Source organism: Thunnus maccoyii, chromosome 9, assembly GCF_910596095.1.
Source record: "Thunnus maccoyii chromosome 9, fThuMac1.1, whole genome shotgun sequence".
Taxonomy (NCBI): domain Eukaryota; kingdom Metazoa; phylum Chordata; class Actinopteri; order Scombriformes; family Scombridae; genus Thunnus; species Thunnus maccoyii.
This window is the reverse complement of record NC_056541.1, coordinates 9,162,990-9,177,707: the sequence shown is the minus strand read 5'-3', so window position 1 is coordinate 9,177,707 and position 14,718 is coordinate 9,162,990. Positions and strand designations below refer to the sequence as shown.

The 14,718-nt window shown below is 39.8% G+C and overlaps 1 protein-coding gene across 10 annotated transcripts in view; it reads right to left on the bottom strand.

Annotated features, from left to right (window-relative positions):
- Positions 1-14,718, bottom strand: part of kcnt1b (potassium sodium-activated channel subfamily T member 1b) — a 74,692-nt gene that overhangs the window by 57,360 nt on the left and 2,614 nt on the right. For all 10 annotated transcript variants that reach the window (XM_042420529.1, XM_042420527.1, XM_042420533.1 and 7 more), the window contains exons 2-3: positions 14,166-14,214; positions 11,799-11,966 (exon numbers count right to left, since the gene is read on the bottom strand). In XM_042420529.1, the coding sequence (XP_042276463.1) occupies positions 11,799-11,966; positions 14,166-14,206 (209 nt within the window). In that variant the 5' untranslated portion in view covers positions 14,207-14,214. The remainder of the gene's footprint in view (positions 1-11,798; positions 11,967-14,165; positions 14,215-14,718) is intronic.

The following is a 14,718-nucleotide window of genomic DNA, read 5'->3' as shown; positions in this document are numbered from 1 at the left end:
ATTTATCCTGGTTGCCAGTATGAAGGGTTGGGAATCTTTGTCAGTAGCCGTGCAAGTGATTTTCACATTATCGACAAGGAAGCTGGAACAAGACAGGCAGGTGCACAAGAAAGGCTTTCCAATTTTGAAACATTACACAAATTTAGGCTACATCTCTTTTTTATTTAAAAGACTGTCTTGGTTTTATCTGCCAGCTGATACCCCTTTGTGCCAGTCCAGACATGAATTCAAAATAAGATTAGTATAGATTATACAGTAATGATGTTACAGGCCTATTGAAAGTCTCAGGCTTACAGGATGCAGTTAATTTCTAATGTAGCCAGAGAAGACTCATGAAATGTTGCCTCATTACTAATGCATTTAGGAAACACAAGCACTCCGCAGTCATTACACATGGCATTTTGAGTTCAATCTTCAGGAAACACATTAAATTATCTGTTGATAGTAACCTCGGGATTAAAGAGTGAACCTGCGGATAGAGGGTTGCCTGTTTTAATCCCTGGAAAGTGAAAATATTCTCTCCGTTTTCCTCAACAGCTGCTGTAAACATTTGTAGATTTGAGTGACAGTTAATCATGACTCCTTAAAATGTTAGAAAACTGACTGGTACTGATTAGCTTCTAGATTTGAATGTATGTAACACTGGTGATAATGTTATTTGTATATACAGTACAACTTCCTCTGGATTTAATAATGATAAAGGGTATACCCACCTCTACTTGCTGCCGGATAACCAAACAGCATTATTCAGCAGATAAAACTGTAATATAACTCTGCATTTTATGAGGGAAAAAAATAACATGCATACACAAAATGTATTTATGTTATTTAATCAGCCCGTTTTAACGAAATAAACGACAGTATAGGTCTAAAATTTAGGCCGACAAAAACGACCTATAGTTACGTTAACGCCATCTAGTGGCCGTAGTGATTATGACCTGGGGAAGTGATGCGGTTCAGATGACGTCAAGATGATTTTGCCTTATTAGGAGGAGGTGAGTTGGGTGGATGGCGAGATAGTTATAGTTAAGATGGCAAAAAGCGGACTTTGCTGCAGTCCAGTCCCGCGAGTCGGAACATTTTTTACTGCTTTAACTTTAAGGAAGCATAAACAACATTTCAAATGATCATTTTAAGCCAAACCATGATCTTTCCTTGACTCTAACCAAGTGTTTTTGTGCCTAAACCTAACCAGACCTTAACCAAAGCATCGTCACACCATAAAACATCATTATTTTTTTAACAGTGATTAGTAACGATTTTGGAAAGCGGGATATTACAGTCCTATGTCGTTCTGGAGTGCATTACTACAGCTGCTAGACAGTGTAAATGTAACTATGAATCGTTTTTTTGCTGGGTGAATATTAGATCTATAATGTCGTTTAATTACGAGGAGTGTTGCATGTAATCATGTAAAAAAATAAATCTGTTCTGGATGAGATTATGATTACTGGTGAGTGTGTAGACTGGTTTCATTTGAGTGCAAGGAAATGAACGTCATAAAACAAAGGAGAAAATGAATTAATTGGGGGGGAAAGTATATGTCAGGGAATGATAGAGAAAGAGATGCAGACAAGTGCATCAGTAGCAGAAACAAGTGCACAGAAGCACAGATTTGAGCGCAGAGACACTTTGTGGTGATGCAGAGAACTGCAAATTGTGTGAGTCTCATCTGACAACCGAAACAGTGTACTTACAAGAAAACAGAGCCGGTTTTAATGCGTTTTATATTTAATGACACAGATGGCGGTACAGCCTTGGGTTTTTATCTCCTGCGAGGTTGCACTAATAACAGTACAAACAGGAAAACAAGACACATTCTGCTCCGATGAAGCAAATAATAAGTGTAGAAATCCAAAAAAAAATGCAATACAGATGCTAGAGAAAATAAATAAATAAATAAAAATCGCAGTGAGATTAGCCCCAATGAACGGCTTCAAATTAAATACGCTGGATATTTACATAAATCAGACCCAAGCAGGATTTTAAGAGTGTAGCCAAAATGCAGGAATATAACAAACAGAGAGAGAGAGAGAGAGAGAGAGCTGCAGTGAAGCTTATTAGCTGAGTATAGCTGGTAAAGCATTTCACTCTGAAATGTTTGGCACATAGACTTGAACGGATTCCAGATTCTGCAAGATGAATAACTTCCAGCCACAGGAATGAACAAAAAAAAAAAAAAAAAAAAAACACAGGGGAAAAAAGGGAAACTGAGTTGTGGGGGCAAACATTAGCTGATAGATGCACCACATCATTGTGCCATTGCTGTCACATCTGAAGTCGCAGACAGAATGATGGGAGCACCGATCATCATATTGTCAGATAAGATTCTGATTGAATAAGAGGAAATAAGATTTACTTGCAATTATCATTTATAATTGCAAGTAAAACTACATTAAAAAAAAAAAAGACAGATTTCCTTTTCACTGTGACTTTGACTTCTGAGCTTCAGTCCGCCTGGAAAAACTCATCAAATCTGTTGATGGGCCAGATAATCTTGGTGCACAACCAGGCCTCCCTTTAAAGCTCTATAATCATTGGGCACGCCTCAGCTCCGCGCTGCAGATGGGCGTTGAGAGCTGTGATAATGCCTCCTCTGTCAAAACATATTAAAGCAGTGAGCTGGCGCTGCTGTGGGCGAGCTGTCTGCCTGAGCACAGCGTAGCCAGAGAGGAGGAAGAAGTCTAGTCAAAGCCACTGGCAGGCTTACACACACACACAGGAGTGCACACACGCTCTGCAACATCGCACACACAGGGATGCTTTTGCTGTTTTGCCAACGGCCGTTTTCGTGCAAGAAGGTTCAACTACCCATTTATTGGTTAAAACCTTTATGTTCTCTTTCAAAAAATGACAATGTCTGAGGGAATAATCACTTGTGTCAAGTGCGTTTGCTGGAGCAAATGGTTCATCCAAAATAAACCCCCCCCCCCATCTAGTCTTCAAAATGTCTATGGGTCCATTAAATCATTTCTTCCAGTCTCTTATGCGTGCCCTCAAAAGACCGGAGCTTACATCTGTGAACAGACAGTTCTTGTTGAAGCATGAAGAAATACTACTTCAGCTTGTGTAACAGCATTGCAGCATTTACTCCCAATAAACTGCTGGATATGAGATTGGGGTTTTTTTTTGTATAATTACAGTTTCCCTTTGAAACTTCTCCTTACAAATATGCATGCACTTTTATTATTAGGCCAAACAGGCCACGTTCAACCATTTCATGAATAAAACAACTGCTCCCAGCGTGATGCTGTGCCAAAAAAGCAGTGGAGTTGTTATCCTCATTTGCATAAAATAGTACAAATCAGCTCATATTTGCCTGTGGTGTGAATGTTGAATTTTAGTCTGCAGAAATTCATAATTGTATAGTGGTAACAACTTTTATTTTTCTCCTCACCAGTGATAACTGGTAAGTCTAGTCTGTATTAATCCTTATATGGGGAACTGTTGTGTGAATGACAACTTCTTATTGTAACTCCCTGCATCTCCAAAAAAGGTACGATAAGGCTTTCTTCCATAAATCAGTGACATTCACTTGGAAAAAATGTCATATCTTTTACAATACATCATATTCATTTGACTCATAATCTTGTATTGACAAGGAGGTGCAACAGGCTGAGGAACTTCAGTGTTATATTTAAATTAAAAGTTAAGGTTTAAGACCATCATTTCCTTTTCAAATTCCTTTGAGGCCTTGATATAGTATAAACACGCAAGAAAAGTTCAAGAAGATCATCAGTAATGTGCTTATGATAACCTTCATATTTGAATTTATTCGTCTAAAATAGCTAAATAAGCTAAAAGAAACGTATGTATGTCATGCAGCATTTAAAGACCTGAATCAAGATATTACAAAAACAAAAATCTCAGATAATTTCAAGTCTTGTGTCACAACAACGTTAATATATTGATTTATAGCCTGGCTCTTTTTTAAAGGAGTGAAAGCCTGTAAATATACAAGAGCCAATAACAGTTGCAGGTGAGTATTCGATGTACTATGAATATTGTGTATCAGTGTCATTAACAATAATCAAACATTCTGTTATGCTTTGTATCTTTATCCTGTATTGAAAGCAGCACAGACAAAGATTGTATTTGATGAACAGATTTGCTAGAAAGTGTCTAAGTAAACAGACAGTCGGTGAAAACACTTCACTTGATTGGCAGGCGGTTGAGTTGTCTGAAAAAGCTGCCACTGGGCTTTTTTTTTTTCTAAAATAATGCTGCAAATCCATGATCAGTGAACCAGGCAGCTATATTGATTATGAAACATTTTCCTGATTGCCTTGGCAAGGCTGGAGAATAAAGTACAGCATTAGAGATAAAAATCACTTCACAGCCTCTAGGACTATATAAATGTAAATAAGAGACATTAGTGAGTGTTAATTAATTTGGTATTTCATCAAGGCACAAATTGTGCAAAATTTAAATTGCTTACACAACTAATCGCATGCAGTGTTTTGCAATTCAAATGCAGCTTCGGTATCTAGGCCTCATATATTTTCAGTCTCAGAGGTGGAAGGAACCAGAGTCTGCTATTCCAGAGTAACCCTCTATGTGACGCTGTACATCTCACACACACACACACACACACACACACAAACAACACTGGAACCCCCTCTGCTGTGCTGACAACCTCATCCGAATGCCTCCATCATCATAGCTTCTTATTAAAGTCTGACAAGCAAGCTCCATCGATGCTAATTAAGTTGGCAAGATGGGGGCTAAATGGCAAATGCACCAGAGGTTTCCGGCACAAAGATACACATTCTACAGTGTGAAAAAAAAAAACAATTCTATTTTTCTCTCAGCACAATTCTGTCTTTGTAGCCTACCTTTAGTTGTCTGCCCCATTTAAGCTATCCCTGAGACTGTGTCCTCAGGGAACCGATGTTCCAAATGATTTCATATGAAGACTAATAAATGTGCTCTAGCAGAGCTGCATGCTCAGTCTTTTCAGCTTAAGCATGTTGTGCCACATCCGATAATACCTCTACTGCGTTAAGGGGAAATAAATCTGAGTGGGAATTGCTGAAATGTAGCCCATGTCCAAACAGAGATTTTCAGGAACACAAAGCCTCAATTCTTTCTCATTTTCACAGTTTACTTGTTCACAGTTTCTGCTCACTGACCACACAAATCCTTAGAGAAACTTACCCCAACAGAATGTGACAAAACAGACAGAATGTGACCAACGTGTTTGATACCCATGCTTCACCATGACAAAAACAGTAATCCTTAAACCGATTGGGGTGTCACAGACACACGGACACTCAGCTGCAGATGAGAACGAATCTAGCAGCCCTTAAGTGTCGTCCACCCACTTGCTGCTGATGGTGGTGACTAATGCCATCTATGGTCTGAATTGCAAGCTCTGGTTGCTAAGTGGGACCGTGCATGCCACCAGTAACAACACTCAGCCTTTCAAGAGCATAAGACTTTTAGCTGAGATGATACTGGAACACTGTAGGGTCACAACTCGAGATGTGAGATGTCAATGCCAATTTACCTGAGATGTAAATGTTATAATTACAAACTAATATTTTGGACTACATAGAAAGTCAGAATTAGATCACATGGTACATCCTCCTCCACAGAGATATTCAACTGAGCCAAAACTTGACTTCATATACCATAAATCAAGGCTGCGTGACATGAGTGAAATCGCCACCACAATATTAAAAAAAAGTTTTCTTGTAAACAAACTGAGGTTGTATTTGAATAACTTTTGTTTGTTTCTTACCAAAACACATTGCGTGTATCAAACACATTGAGTGCATTTCTGTCTGCATAAAAAATTTGCAGTTGTTACGAGCAGTTTTCTTCTTCACTGCCTTTGTTGGTGCATTATAGCCACCAGTAATGCATTAGCATGAGACCAGCGGCAGGATGTGAATTGTGCCACATCTGCATGTGTGTCCCCGTTTTAAAACACAAACAAAACAGGCACCCACTCTTAAAACCATGGCTCTATAGTGCTTCTAGTGGTTAAAAACTCCACAGGGTACCTATAATACCAGTATTTTAATATGGCAAAACAAAACCACCAAACTCTTTGCATATGCAAAATAAAAACTTACTATAACAACTAATTTTGTTTTCAGTACAGCCTGTTTGGAATAATTATCTTGGACAACAGAAATAATGGTAACATAAGTTCATGTCATCATGATACGATTCTTCTTAAAGTTAATCAACTATAACACTACGTGTGACTTTTTGACACTGTTCCCAGTCTATACAAGTATCATAATTATAAACCACCATCCTGAATTTTGGGAATTGTGCATGAGGGCGTGCAGTGTGAACATAGCCTGCAAGCACTCAGACCATTAGTCCTCCATGACTTATTGAATCTAATCATCATCACTCACTCGCTCACTCAGTGTCACGCTCCACTTGTCTGCCTCATTTCTCTCTGGTCCTTTTCTCCTGTCTGTCATCTCCTCCATCCTCTTTTCCTTCCTCTGGGTTTTTGTGTTCCTTATGTTCTCCGTCTCCCTCTTTGTCTTTGTTTTCTACCTCATCATCAGCTTCTTAAACTCGCTCAGATGGAAATTACCCAAGCATCAAATCCCAGCAGTCATTCTTGCCACAGACTCAGCGCAAACAAACAGCTGCTGCCAGTATCGGAGCACAACTATCATCTCAGGACACTTTATTCCACTTGGAGATTGGTTCTGTAGTATCTCTCTGGACGGAAACAAATCTAGAGGGACGACTCCAAGTGATGCACCCCATCTCTCCATATCAAAACATGACATTTATACTTTGCCATAAATATCTTGTCAGGGGAAAACCTGTGGCTTCAGAAAACTCAACACTTGTACAACAATGTAAAAGAATGACTTTAGATAAACTCAGAAATACCCACCCAGCTCAAAAAGCAGTTCTGTGCTGCTGTAAAGCTGTCATTTTGGGAAACAGAGATTTTTACAACATGAGTGAATGATCTGTGTAGCAGACTAGCTGTTGCTCGACAGCAGAACATACATCAGCGCTGGGTCACCATTCCAAGCGCCACCATTTCACAGGAAGCTGTTAAGAGCTGATTTAGTGACCAATTAACACCACTCATTCTGTCGATATTACTCCCATCAGCATCCTGCCTTGATTAGAAGAGAAAAAACAAAAAAAACCCCAAACAAGATTAGACATGTGGAGGAAAGATAGATGGAACTAATTTTCTCCCTGCTGTTCTGTTTTCAACCCTGTCGGCAGGTATGAGGATGTCTGGTGGCTTGTTTCCATTTCTGACGTTGATTGAGGCTGGCCTCCTCTGCTGGCTGACAGACTGAGGAATAAACCCACATACACACAGTCAAATGTATAATCAGAGACTAACAGGTGCACACACACACACACACACACGTGTGTCCACGCTCAGAGCACATACACGAACACCTGCGCAGATAATACTCGCACACACACACAGACCAGTCGCTTGTCAGACCTTTGACTTCAGCGTGATCGCCCCTCTTCAACACCCACACAGCCGAGCCGTCATTATGGCCCTTTGACATCCAACCCTGGAGATAATGACAGCTCAGGAGGGAGACCCCCCCCTCTAAACTCCTGCTTCCTGCAGTGTACGCCCACGTCCGCACCATAGACACAAAGAGATGAACGGAAATACGAGGACACACATACTCTAACAGCATAGATAGGCCTATTGCCTTAATATTGTTGCAGTGAGAGACTCACATTTGCCCACAGAATTATATAAACACATCACGAAATGCACCTACATGTACTCATTCATAGTCAATGAATACATTTATTCAACACTGTTGCAATTGAATTTTTTTTTTTTTTTTAGGAGCTGTGTCTTGTTTTCATAGTTTTGTTGAGATCGTTACAACAAAAACATTACATTATCAGTCCAATGAGGTTATCATCTGTGGGACTAAATTAATTTACCCTCAGGCAGAGATCTTGCCATATTTTTTATGCTATTCAGTTAAAGTTGATCTCCTTGGGTGTATTAGACAGGGTCTTCCTAACTTGAAAGTCAGGACTCCCACGAGGGGTCACGAGATGATCTTTTGAAGTCTTTTGGCCTCTAAAAATCAAATAACTCACAACTTCAATGTTCACGGTTGAAGGTTAACTTAACTGTCATTTTAAAACACTCTAGAGGTGCACAGCAGAACGAGATCGCGTTACATGGCTCACATTGACAACAAGCAATAAACAGCAATACAAACAGATGTAATCATCAATTAGGTAATTTTAAAAATAAACAAACTTGCAACCTGGAATCACTATTTTACATCATTGTGGGTAAAGTTGCAAATCAATGAGCAGGACTGCTTCATGGCAATATTATGGGATTTTTATACAGCAATATTTTGGCATCAATGTCATTAAGCTTGAACCTTGATTTGTCGGGTATTTAAGTGCCGGATTAGGACATTCCTGTCTGCTTATTTTATCTATGAATGGTTTCTCAATTGATTTTCCAGAAAATTCACTGTATCACACTACTGAAATATAAAATGATTACGTCACAATTCTACCATTATACCATGACAGAGGACTTTATCCATGTCACTCACTCCATGTTTGGCAGTGAAAATTGAAAAAAGAGGTCATTTACAGTAGATGAGCTGCTTCCTTGTTCAAATTTAACTTTCTAACATATCTGTGCACATATGCACATTTCACTGATACAGTAGTAGTAATGGACATTTCCAGAGGACACACCTTTATTTTCAATTTTATATTATTTGATTTTGATAACCAGTTAAAACTGTCTTTGTTACAAACCTGTTTAAGAATCTGACTGCTCTTGTAGCTGCAGCACTGTACTTCCTTCTAGTGACGCTGTTATATTAAGTCATTTATCACTGCTTGAGTCCTTCAACCCACTGCTTTTTACTCTCATAGCCCACTATGACAGACACAAGGAAACAGATGCAAAAGGCAATCAGGGCAGTGAGGGGGGTGGTTCTGGCTCTCCCTCTGGGGGTTAATTTGTTTTGAGGCTTTACACTCGACAAAGCATCAGCGCAGAAAATAATCAAGATCACAAACCATGAGCAGAAGCAGATCATCTACTAACAAATAGAGCGTCCCAAAAGCCCAGTGACATCGTCTGCTTCCATTTACACTCCAGAGCTCGGAAACTAGCAATTACAGCACAGCAACATAAGATGCTTTCGAGAATGGTGTCTTCTTCTATCGCATCTTCGTTCATTTGATAACACGCGTTGTGCAGAGGTGTGTGTGAAAAGCTGCAGTTTATAGCTGCTCTTTGTTTTGAAGACACAAAGGCTGCTGTGTTTTTTTTAATGGCAGGATCTGTGAATTATATAGCTCTGTGACAAGACCTAGCATGTGCATACACACACTGTATATGGATGCAAACACACACACACGCATTAGATGTGCCGGTAGCCCAGCAACAAGCCCCATTTACATTTGCAATTGAATAGTGATCATCAAAACTATTTCACAGGGGACCCACTGGATGAAACATGCACACTATGATCTACATGCACACACACACACACACACACACACACACACGTATTTGGCTCAAACCATTTGTCATCTTTTATGTCAACAGTAGGGATAAAACTGGAGAGTCGTAAATAAAACAAAGCAATAAGCGTCTGTAGTCGAATACTGACAAATCACTGCATCACTTGGGAAAGAACAATGGCCAGTGTGTGGGGGGAAATGGTCGAATACTGGACTGTAACTCTAAATGTTATGTGCAGACCAAAGATCCTGCATTGATATAAAACATACTGACAGCAATTTACTGCAGGGAGCCCCAGAGACGGAGGGAGAGTGAACACAAAGAGAGGGAGAGAGAGAGAAAGAGACAATGGTGGCAAAACAGAATGTCATATTTGCTTTCATACAAGATTTTGGGTTCAAAGTGAAATTTCCCAAGCAGCAATATTCATTTTCCATTCATACAAGATACAGATCAATGAGCTAATCGCAAAAGACCACAGCCATCCACGGAAGGTTATTGACTCATTGCTGAAACATGTCTGCTGCTGCTGCTGGCAACCAAAGGCCTGGGTTGGGGAGATAACAAACACAATGTACCGTCTGTCAGATTTAGCGATTGATAAAATTATAAATGGTACTGTTACAGGCAGGAACAGCTATGCAAAGCAACAAAACAAACATTTAAATATAACCCCTTGGTAGGGGTGTAACAAAACATGGGATAAGTCAGGGTTCACAGGCTGACACACTTTAAATATCTACCAATACGTGAAGGAACAGAAAGAATTCTGTATGAGGCAGAAGTTTCAGTGGCAAACGTCCCAAAATCTGGGTAACTACATTTTTTGTGGCTAACCTCGGTCCTTAAGGCCACAGTCTTGGCTGATTATAAAGCAACTGTGTCTGATATGTCAAACACCCCCAGGTTATAGGCGGCTGCCAAAAATAATGGATTACAACAGTTTACAGCACAGTCTTAAAGGACCAGTGTGTAAGATTTAGTGGCATCCAACAGAACAGACTTGGCAGAAATATAACAAAGTATTCATAAGTATGTTTTAATTAGTGTATAATCCTATGAAAATAAGAATCATTGTGTTTTCGTTACCTTAGGATGAGCCCTTTATATCTACATAGGGAGCAGGTCCTCTTCCACAGAGCCCGCCATGTTGCACCGCCATGTTTCTACAGTAGCCCAAAATGGACAAACCAAACACTGGCTCTAGAGAGGGCCTTTCCCAGCTCTCACAACGTTCACGGCCACCACAGGTTCTACACGATTGGTAGGGAAGGGTGAGGGGAGGGGTGTTCAGTTGGTTGCAATGTGCAGCCTCACCACTAGATGCCACTAAATCCTACATACTGGTCCTTTAAAAAGATCTTTTAACAAACACAGTGAAGTGACTTTCTCAATGTAAAACAGTTGAGATAATGAATCTCTGTTAACTTTAGATTTAATGTTACTGGCAAAGCAATAGAATGAGTATATAGCAATGCTCTCCAATTTGCTCTGTGCAAGCCAATATTGAAGTGATTGCTGATCCTTTAGTGATATGGCTTCATTTCAGTACCATGGAGAGCTCCGCAGTACTCAGCCATGGCTGATGCTTGGCTAATTCCTCCTCTCTTGGGCAGCAAACAGCATCTGTTGGTGTGCCTCTCTAACAACAGCAATAATTGAAATCTTAGGAGACTCCCAAACACTCCAGTGCTCCAGTGACTATACCAGTCAAGAGCCAAGGGAGAGGCTATTTCACGCTTAGTTCAAAGAAAGAGGAAAAAGCGTTAAGGAGAAATCTACCGAAACACTTTTATTAAAGCAATCAGACCATATTAACACTACTAGTAATGTACCTTGAATTTTGGTGTTAATCCCTCAGAATCGGGGAGAAAAATTTTTTTCCAGTCATAAGTCCTTTTAAACTGATGTGAAAATTATACGGGGATAAATTCATCGATGTAGAGCCAGAGGAGGCAGAGATACTGATTTCTTTGTTCAGTAGCCACAAGGTCTGAGCAAGGGTCAGACTCTCTGGGGATTATTGTGAGAAGTAATTCTGGGAAATGTAGGAAAACAGTAACTGAAGTAGATGAAGCTTATTGTCGGAAAGTGGGTACTTAAACTAACACTCAGACAAAGCAATCTATCTGACATAGACTGTTGAAACAGTGTTTAAAGTATCTAGGGAGATTTGAGCATAAAGTGGATATTTGCACGCATAAATACACACACACACACACAAACATACACACACACAAAGGCTCCTCCAGGAATATATCTGGCCAGCCTTTCCCATAATACATACAATCACAGTGTTTTTTTATGCTACCTGTCATCATTCTGAAATGTCTGGTCCCCCAGTAGTAAGTCCCTGAAGCGGTAGCGAGGCGGAAGAGGGGGCACCTCTGAATCGACTTCTGCCATCTTGAGAGTTGAGATGTCCAGAATAACACCAGAGTTGCTGCTGTTGTTCTTCTGCAGATTCTCGGTGGAGGTCCTGCAGGATGAGAAGGAGAGAAGCAACTGCTCATCAACATGCTCACTTTTGCACTGGGCTGCTTAGAAAACTAGTTACATTACAGCAATGACATTTTTCATGTTGACAATAGGTCAGGTTCCAGAGAGAATATACTATAATTACAGTGGTATGAAAAAGTTTAGGCACCCCTAAACAACAACAACAATTTCCATTATTTTCATTTATAAATCATTGGGTGTTTGGATCAGCAGTTTCATTTTGATCAATCAAATAACTGATGGACACAGCATTATTTCTGTGGTGAAATGAGGTTCATTGGATTAACAGAAAATGTGCAATATGCATCAAAACAAAATTAGACAGGTGCATAAATTTGGGCACTCCAACAGAAAAACCACATCAATATTTAGTCGAGCCTCCTTTTGCAAAAAATAACAGCCTCTAGACACTTCCTATAACCTCTAATGAGTGTCTGGATTCTGAATGATTTTCCAATGATATTCAGGTCTGGGGACTGGGATGGCCATTCCAGAACATTGTACTTGTTCCTCTGCATGAATGCCTGAGTAGATTTTGAGGAGTGTTTAGGGTCGTTGTCTTGTTGAAATATCCAACCCTGGCGTAACTTCAACTTTGTGACAGACTCTTGAACATTATTCTCAAGAATCTGCTGATATTGAGTGGAATCCATGCGACCCTCAACTTTAACTAGATTCCCAGTACCGGCACTGGCCACACAAATTTTACTGTGGGTAGCAAGTGTTTTTCTTGGAATGCTGTGTTCTTTCGCTGCCATGCATAATGCCCCTTGCTATGACCAAATAACTCAATCTTTGTTTCATCAGTCCACAGGACCTTATTCCAAAATGAAGCTGGCTTGTCCAAATGTGCTTTTGCATACCTCAAGCAACTCCGTTCGTGGCATTTGTGCAGAAAAGGCTTCTTCCGCATCACTGTCCCATATAGCTTCTCCCTGTGCAAAGTGCGCTGAATTGTTAAACGATGCACAGTGACACCATCTGCATCAAGATGATGTTGTAGGTCTTTGGAGGTGGTCTGCGGGTTGTCTTTGACCATTGTCACCATCCTTCGCCTTTGCCTCGCCAATGCTTTTCTTGGCCTGCCACTACTGGCCTTAATAAGAACCGCGCCTGTGGTCTTCCATTTCCTCACTATGTTCCTCACAGTGGAAACTGATGACTGAAATCTCTGAGATAGCTTTTTGTAGCCTTCCCCTAAACCATAATGTTGAACAATATTTGGTTTCAGGTCATTTGAGAGTTGTTTTCAGGCCCCCATGTTGCCACTCTTCAGAGGAGAGTCAAAGAGAAGAACAACTTGCAATTGGCCACCTTAAATACCTTTTCTCATGATTTGATGCACCTGGCTATGAAGTTCAAGGCTTAATGATCTCATCAAACCAATTCTGTGTTCCAGTTAATCAGTTCCAAGTAGTTACAGGTGTTCAATTCGACACAATGACAAGGGTGCCCAAATTTTTTGCACAGCCTATTTTGTCTGATTTAATTTCATACAACTTAATATTGCTACACTAAAAATCTTTGTCTGGAAAATACCCCAGTATTCAGCTTGTTATTAGAAAATGAATGGCATGCCAATGTGATCATTTTCTGTGGAGACAGAGTAAATTATTACGCAGCCTCAGAGGGGTGCCTAAACTTTTTCATACCACTGTACTGTATACTGTAAAGCAATCTAGGAAATGTCCGATTCTGAGGAGAAGATATACTCTTCTGGGAAATCCAAGGGCTGTTACAGAGTTGTACAATGAGCGAAAACAGAATGTTAAAAGGGAGTATGACATGCTGTATGTTGAAGAAAAATGAATTGATTGGTGAAAGAAATTCTAAACGTTGACCTGATTCTCTGAGTCAAAGCAAGTCGTGCATGAAAGTCTGAACAAGATGATTTGATGTACAATAATTTTCCTATTTCACATCATGTATTATTAAAACAGTAAAATGAACAAAGACAATCCCATGAATTATTCAAAAAGAAAAATGACTTTTTTTTTATCATCAAAGTAGACAGTTACAATAGAGACATAAGATACAAAGCCAGTACTCACACATGACAGCACATGTGCAAATGTTTGTAGCTACATATTAGTGCGTGTGAGTGTGTGTATATGTATATGTGTTCCAACTGTGACCCTCATTATGACATTCAGGGGAATGAAGTGTTTCAGGAAATTACCTGTCACCATGGGAACTCGATGATCGGCGTGGAGGGCTCATGGCTGCCTCTTGTGTGGGGTTGAGAGAGAGAGAGAGAGAGAGAAAGACAGAAAGAGGGAGAAAGATAGTTTTAACACACTTATTAAAAATGCACCTCTTTAAGACTTAAGGAGGATGTAATACGATTATATCCGCCGCTTGTGCCGCAGCTTAACTCTTCTCAGAGTTCAGCGAGCCCTCTGAAATGTGCTGCTCTTTACAGAAAGGATTACACCGACACATATTAATGCAGTTTAATATTAATGTGTTAACTTTCTCGCATGTGCCCAGTGGATGGTGTTTTATTATTCATACTGTTTATTCTGAAGTAGGTGAGTCAAGAAACTAGTATCTATTTATGTGTTTATTGGAGGCACCTTAGAGTATGTTTTACATCATGCAGCTTGGTGAGAGATCTTCTTACTGGAGGTGTTAACGGTGTTCCTACACTTTTTCTTAAATCAAATTCAAGCACTTTTCAAGCTGCATTTTCAACCTTTTCCAGCACCTTATTACAATTACAATTTCAAGCA